Source organism: Cystoisospora suis (genome assembly GCF_002600585.1).
Source record: "Cystoisospora suis strain Wien I chromosome Unknown contig_309, whole genome shotgun sequence".
Lineage (NCBI taxonomy): Eukaryota > Apicomplexa > Conoidasida > Eucoccidiorida > Sarcocystidae > Cystoisospora > Cystoisospora suis.
In genome coordinates this window covers 1-6,943 of record NW_027153110.1, presented here as the reverse complement: position 1 = coordinate 6,943, position 6,943 = coordinate 1, and the positions used below count along the sequence as shown (strand labels likewise).

At 54.2% G+C, this 6,943-nt stretch overlaps 2 protein-coding genes across 2 annotated transcripts; one reads left to right on the top strand and one right to left on the bottom strand.

The window, feature by feature from the left end:
• Positions 1-495: 495 nt before the first annotated feature.
• Positions 496-3,059, top strand: CSUI_000810 (scp family extracellular subfamily protein; the record flags this gene model as incomplete). Its single annotated transcript, XM_068061017.1, has 4 exons — positions 496-838; positions 953-1,350; positions 1,469-1,685; positions 1,766-3,059. Exons 1-4 carry the CDS (start codon positions 504-506, stop codon positions 3,057-3,059), a joined length of 2,244 nt encoding a protein of 747 aa, XP_067926996.1. The 5' UTR covers positions 496-503.
• A 205-nt stretch (positions 3,060-3,264) lies between these two features.
• CSUI_000809 (beta-glucan synthase component protein) lies at positions 3,265-6,742 on the bottom strand. The gene is made up of 8 exons (XM_068061016.1): positions 6,578-6,742; positions 6,052-6,286; positions 5,704-5,901; positions 5,151-5,329; positions 4,714-4,875; positions 4,449-4,600; positions 4,016-4,327; positions 3,265-3,922 (listed from the first exon to the last, which is right to left on the bottom strand). Exons 1-8 carry the CDS (start codon positions 6,734-6,736, stop codon positions 3,739-3,741), a joined length of 1,581 nt encoding a protein of 526 aa, XP_067926995.1. The 5' UTR covers positions 6,737-6,742; the 3' UTR covers positions 3,265-3,738.
• Between the last annotated feature and the right edge of the window lie 201 nt (positions 6,743-6,943).

The following is a 6,943-nucleotide window of genomic DNA, read 5'->3' as shown; positions in this document are numbered from 1 at the left end:
TCTTCGGCTTGCCGGTGTCCTGGGCTCGCGCATGGAAGGCCGGAATACCACAGCCGCTATCGAGCTTCGCTACCCGCTGCAGCCAGCCCCGCTACTCGACAGGCTCCCGTCCAGCCGCGCGCGCCCAGGTTGGCTGTGCGGCAGTACCTTCAGTGATCACTTCTGTTTCTTTCGGTCTTTTCACGTTCTTTCCCTCGCGGCCTGTGGTCGGTTTGAAAAACACCGCCCCAACAGCCGTGTCCTCCTGCACGCTCTCAAGTTGCCTCCCAGCACTCTGCCCACAGTGAAGGAAACCCAGATCACGTGACGTGCCGTTCGACGTTGCTAGCTTTTCCCCATCGAAAGGCGTTTGAAGTGCTGCAGTGCATTTTAGAGGGGCCTGCATATGTGCGGCGCCTAATCTCACACCGGGGTCTCGCTTTCCTCCTTCAATTTCTTGTCACTTTGCAAATCTGTGATCTCACCGCCCATCCCGAGCAATCTTGTGAGCTCAAGCTGTCCAAATGGCGCACTCACGAATCTGGGCGTGGATGATTGTGGCCTTTGTGGCAACAGTCTCCTTGTCCAAAGTCTATATCACCAATGCGACAGTGGTGGAGGCGGAGGCTGTATTCGATGGCGTTGAGCTGATGGCATCGCTGACAGATGCAGCGTACCACCGGGAGAAGATCCTCGACAGACACAATTACCTACGATCTCGAGAAGCAGAGAACGGCTTTGGTTCCGGGGCTGTCTTCATGAATAGGCTTGTTTACGACGTCGAACTGGAGGCTTACGCACGAAACTACGCTCGACATCTGTGCGCTACCGGAAAATGGGAGCATTCCCCTCGAGGAGCGTAAGCAATTCTTCGTTTATGAGATTTGGGTTGCAGTTCTGAAGGCTCCCAATCTCTATTCATGTTTTTTTTCTTTCGAGCGGTCATTTTGCTTTGGTGTCTTTTTCTGTTCAGGCCTCTTCGCGCATCCCGCGGAGAGAATCTATACACGAACAGCGTTGACTACTCCGCCACTCCATCGAGAAACTTCGACTCTGCTCAGATTGTCCAGAAATGGTGGGATGAAAGGAACTATTTCAACTGGCACTCGACAAGTCCGTCTCACGATGCACAACGGCAAGGCAAGCTGGTGGGTCACTGGACACAGGTCGTAAGGGCTGAGGCCTCAACTGTAGGGTGCTGGATAGTCACGGGATGCCAATGCAAGGGCGGCCGCCTATGCAACAAGGCAAATAATGGCAGATGGAGTACCTACGTGGCATGCCACTACGACTACGGCAACCTGGGGCAGTACCCGTACTGGCCACTCAATCCGAATCTTCAGTACCGGATTCCCTCGACAGTCCAGCAATGTAAGTCCCGGACACGCCTAAGCCCTCTCCGTCCGACAACAGGCAGAAAGGATACTGTCGCGCAGTCGGAGAACAGAACAGAGATTGAGCTGGTTCCTACTGTGTGGTTCGTTTTCAGACCGGCGGCAGCGATGCGGCAATTGCCCGAAGGGTTTCGGCACCTGTGGCACAACTGTGGGAGGAGGCGAGAAGAGAGACGCCTACCTGTGTGTCGGCTACTGGGATATCAACGAGGCGCTACCCCCTGCAGATCTTCTTCAGCGGTCCATAACGACACGGCGTAGTGCTAGTGGCGTCCCGTCCTGGTACTTCATGATTCGCAACTGTGGCCGACGGTAAGAACAAGCGAACAGGTTCAGCTGAGCGAGGCTAACCATACAGCTCATTCTCGTGTGCATCCGCCTACAGGGTAGAGGCACGTGAATGAGATGTCTAAGGCGAAAGCGCGTTCGAATCTACACAGTCAGAAGAACCTCTTTGAACTGTGTGTTTGCAACTGTGTTAGGAACGGCTCGTGCCCGTCGTCCTCCTCGTGCTGGCAGTACGGACAGGGAAAACCCTTAACTGCCGAGCCGCCTGTGTTGGTTAACCAGTGCCAGTGCAATGGGTTCAGCACGCAATACGGTATATACTTCGAACGNNTCCAAAAACGCCAGGAACGCGATATGTGCGGACAGTACAGTGCTCGTCAACCTTACTATGACGCGGACGCGTTCCTGGCGTTTTTGGAAGCTGGGGACAAGTCGGAAGCGCTCACCACAGATGCCGAGTCAAGGCTGTCGCCAGGCCCAGCAGACTCGACCGTCGAAGCGTTCCTCCATGGGCGCAGGGAGTCGGTCGACATCAGTCAGCATAAGCATAATTTACCGTCGCCGTCTCGCGAGCACGGGTCGGAAGAGGTGGTCTTCCTAGAGACTCCTCCTTTGATGGAAACGGAGGAACAAGCAGCTGATATACTAATTCACTCTTCATCACTGTCACCAGAAAAGCCAGATCCCCTGTCAGTCGCTGTCCAGTACTCAACGGATGAACACCTCAAGCACGTGATGGCCTTCGTCGGCGGAAGTGTTGCAGGCTCCTCCGCAAAATCGGCAGCCTCGTTTCTGTCTTTAGAAGACGTTGCCCAGACAAGGCCACCTACGGACGAGCTCATGTTCGAATGGAGAGGCGTGAAAGACCCGAAGGATATTGCCACCCGGGAAAGCGTTCCTGTTCATACCCGGGGCGCTAGTACTCTCCAAGTCGGTTTCAGTGTACGGGACATCAGCGTGCACGGTGGCCCGGTCGCTCTCGCACAGCTCCGTGGTAATAATGACGATGATTCCAGTTCCACTCGGGAGAGCGCAGATGACTCCGTTGCTGCCCCTTTGTCACCATCTTCAGACGAGACGGCTCCAGGCCCGCAAGAGGCAAGCACAGCGGTGCCGGACAGCAGTTCGGGCGAGAAAAGTGGTGGCTCGGATGAAGGCATCGGCGGCAAGGAAGAGGATGAAATGGAAGAGGGGACTCCCGCACCAGAGGTTGTTGCTGAAGATGACAGTAACCTTTCCGGTGCCCCTGTTGATGTACCAGCTGTCCAAGAAGAAGCCCGTCGGACCAATAAAACACCGCTACCGGCCTCCGCTGCTTCTCAGAAGACTTTTCGCGGCAGCCAAACCACATCCGCGGCCACTTCGAAGGATGCATCAGACGATGCGTCTGAATCGTAATTGACACTTCTTTCTCACCCAATGTTTTCTGAGGAGGAACCCGGGTGACTTCCTTCCCCAAAACTGCGGACGGAACTGACGGCAATCGCCTAGCCATTCCGCCCTGCTCAACGGTTTTTGCTTCCCAAATATGCCTATCACCTTTCTTCCCTAGTTTCTTATTGTGCACGTTTGTGCTCCTTTGTACATCGGAAAACCCGCATTCAGCCGGTTTTTAGTTTTATAGTCCAAGTGCTTGTGGCAGGTGCTGCTTTCAAGTGCGCAACATTCAACTGGTCTACTGTTCCTGGCGTCATTCAGTATTCCTCTCGTCGGTTCGTACTTGCCTCAGTACACTTTTCCATGTCTCGAGCAATGGCGACTCACGCCACGCAAAGCCCGGTGTCTCACAAGGCAAGCGTCTGTTCACTTCCGTTTCTTTTTCAGCTGTCAGTGAACTTGAGGCATATGTTGGTGCCTCAGTCAGTTCAGTTCGGACACCACACACTTTTCGATAGAGGTTGAGTACGTGGATGAAGGCACCGCGACTTCCAATCCGCCCACCAAGTGATTTGCTGTCACCCCCTGGACTATCAGGGGCAGTGTCGAACGCAAATCAAGCACCAGCGACTCCGAGTGTTGGGGGGGTCCCCAAAATATATCATGAAGCCCTTGTATTCAGTCATCCTACGAAATCATTTCACGTGTTCACTTTATGTCCTTTCTTGAGGATCTCGGCACGCTGTACCAAACCACTTTTCACGATTGTTACGAAGTTCGGGTTGAAGAGAATGCGAGTCTGAATTTTGTGAAAACTCAGCGTAAAAACAGATAGGAGCAGCGGAATCAGAAAGACGAAGAATCCTCCCAGGTAGTGAAACATCCTGCAAAGGAAAGACAAGATGTCGAACAGGTGATTTCCTTAAAGAAGAGCGGGGGTGCCTCCTTCTACTGGGACGTCCTAGCTGCGGGCTCACCGGGCCGCCTCGGCGAGAACGTCATTCCTGACGGCCCATCGGCCAAGCAGGACGAAACTGGTTTCTAAGAGGCCATACGAGAAAATCATGAAGGATCCAGCTGAAGCCAGTACGGCAGAGAACGTCAGACGGTCTGTGGCCATCGCCCATCCAAGGAGCATCACCACGATGGCGCAAAACGCCAAAGATAAGACTGTGTTCCAGTTCGGGCTAGCCAGCTTCAGGTCATCAAGGAAGATCATAAGAAAGAGAAAGCAGCCAGCTGTGCCGAAGAGGTAGATCGCGCAGTCCACGTCTGATGCTTTTATGGACCTGAGGGGACCAGTTTGTGGAACAGTAACACGAGAAAGCGATGTAGCGTGCTGCCAGCGCATTAACGGGCTCAGAGGCTCTTCAAGACGGGAGCCTGACCTGAAGTCGGTGCGCTTCTTACATTGCCACACATGAGACCATGCCGATCGATAACATCGTGAACCTCAGCAGACGAGCAACCAGAATGAGCTGATGATGCCACGCAAGACTGCACCTGCCTTCCATTTCGCTCCGCCACCACGCCAACCACGACGCCCTGTCGTGGCGAACGTCCTGCGCATAAGAATAGGTAAGGCAGTGAAAGAAGAGGGGAGTGGTTTGGCCGAGGAGGCAGTGTCGCACCCTGTTACGCTCCGCTCTTCGCAGCTTTCCGCTCTCGTACTTACCCTCGAGGACATCCATTTCCTCCAGCTCGAAAAGTCTTCCAGCAGCCGAGGATAGTACATGCCGAGAGGATTGAAGAAGAAGGGGACAAATAGGAGCGAAAGGGCCATAACAAGCAGGGGCCAAGCATCCAGAAAGTACACGCTGGCGTCGAAACCGCAGTACTGCTCACAGCAAAAAGCGAAACACAGGTCGGAGTCGTTTCTCGTCCCTCATGTTTTACGCGGAACGGCGGGCGGTTCTTGGACAGTAGAGGGCAGATGTGGCGGCGCCTCCTCAGCGGAGGGGAGTATAGCTCGTAGCAAATGAGACAGCTGCTGTTTCTCTGACAACTTCAAGCTGTTGGCTGGGAAATCTCTGATGTGGCGCGGTTGCGGGTGGCCTCCAGGTCCCTCCATGCTACTAGCGACAGGGACAAACCGTTTTTCACTGAGCTCACCCCGGCGTAAACGATTAGAAGCATCATCATCTCCAGGCCAATGCAAAAGTGAGTGAAATAGTAGAACTGCCATAAGTCCTCCATGTTCGCGTGTGCAATCACAAAGCCACGTCCGGTCTCTTGATACTTGGCCCCTCCGTAGATGAGGACATGATCAATAACTGACGCTTTTGTCCCGACTGGTGAGCACGCCGTTCCACACACACACACACAGAGACAGCACAGCCACAAAGAAGACTACCCGCGGCGCAGCGTAATGGGGTTTATACTCCTGATTTTGGCGTGTTCCTGTACTGGCATCGGCCACGCGAGCGCGTGTGACGGGCAACTGGAGGCCTTCCTTCCATGGCACCCTCCAGCTATCGTAGGAGGCCTCGCTGCTTGAAATCCTCCACAGCTACGAAGAGGGTGGCCACGCCCGCACAGCTGTTCTTAGCTTGCTGGACACGCTTTGGCCCGGGAGACAGCAGGTATTGCGACATGAGGCCGGAACAGGAACTTTCGGGACAATTCAGCGCGGTGTGGCAGCTCTGTTGCCTCCCGCAAGGCTTACCCATGAAGTTGTAGTAAGCCACGGCCAACTTGAGAATAATATCCAGTGATCGGGTCAGTGCGGTCCAAAAACCTTTCTCAACAAACAGCCATACTAGGAGAGGCACGATAAGGAGGAGGCCAAACTGAAACTGGACGTAAGTTGTTGGTGCCACGACGTATTGAAGAGCAGATTCCGTTACTCCTTTGTACTTGTGCTCTGCAAGCCACACAGTGAACGTGAGCTGATCCCGGAGGACTATGAAGCAGGAGTTCTAACGCATAGTCGGGAACCGTTTCGCCTCGGGACGGACGGAGCCGGAGCGCTTGCAGCGCGGCCTTGTGATTACCCCCGGTTATGCGACCTTACTCGAGAAGGAGAAAAGACATTTGACGTAAAGCGTTACATAAACCGCGAGAAACAGAACCAAGGCGTTGAGGAAAAATCCAGGTCCCGAGAAATACATCGACAATAGTCTGAAGAAATCCATGTTTGATGCCATCCTGAAGACGTCTCGGCTGAGCATCTGCTCGGCATTACCGCCGGCAATCTTCTTCTCGAACATAACTACCTGTTGAAGGCCAACGTCTCGCCCTTTGCCGCACTACAGGCAGAATGCAATGCATGCAAGAGCTCTGCTCTTCTGTTTTTCTGAGTCATGGAAGGCTCTGAAGCGGCCTTGAAAAGAAACTGCCACGCGCCCCGGACCAACGCGAGTCGATGACGGTGCAGTCGGCGAAGACAGGATACTGATTGGAAGGTCCGACTCCACATGCTAAAAGAATACACTCTCGCCTAACCTGCCTGGTGTTATCTCTAGCCCAGGTCTGCTGTCGAGAGATTATACTAACTTGGAAGCACTGCTTGGGGGATAGAGACACGAGGAAACTCTCACCTGCATATAATCCACATGCCGGACCGAGTAGCCGCGAGCAGTGCAGTTGAATCCTGCGAAGACATCTTCAGAAAGGTTGATTCCCGCCGAGGCCTTTGAACAGGATCCGCAGGTTTGAACGAAGAAGCGGTCGAAAATATCCGGGTGACCGTAATGCATCCGCACCTGGAGGGAAGGGACACACGACAGCAGTGTTGCAGTGCCGGCGCTACGGAAGCCGAGGACGACTTGACGACGCAGCAACCATCATAGTCGACCAGCTTCTTGTTGGCTGCTGAGCGCAAACAATGGACAGCTACAACGTCACACGCACTGTCGCCCGCGCCCAGAGCAGCCCAGTCCGTCGGTCGCGCCCAGAGAAGCCCA

Bases quoted from the DNA above. Each gene is read 5' to 3' on its own strand.
- CSUI_000809 (XM_068061016.1), bottom strand. From the start codon at position 6,736: ATGCATTACGGTCACCCGGATATTTTCGACCGCTTCTTCGTTCAAACC. The intron at 5,330-5,703 runs GTAAGCCTTGCG...CGTGCTCACCAG, and splicing joins GGCTTACTACAACTTCATGG to TCGGGACAAAAGCGTCAGTT. The intron at 4,328-4,448 runs GTAAGAAGCGCA...TGGTCCCCTCAG, and splicing joins ATGGTCTCATGTGTGGCAAT to GTCCATAAAAGCATCAGACG.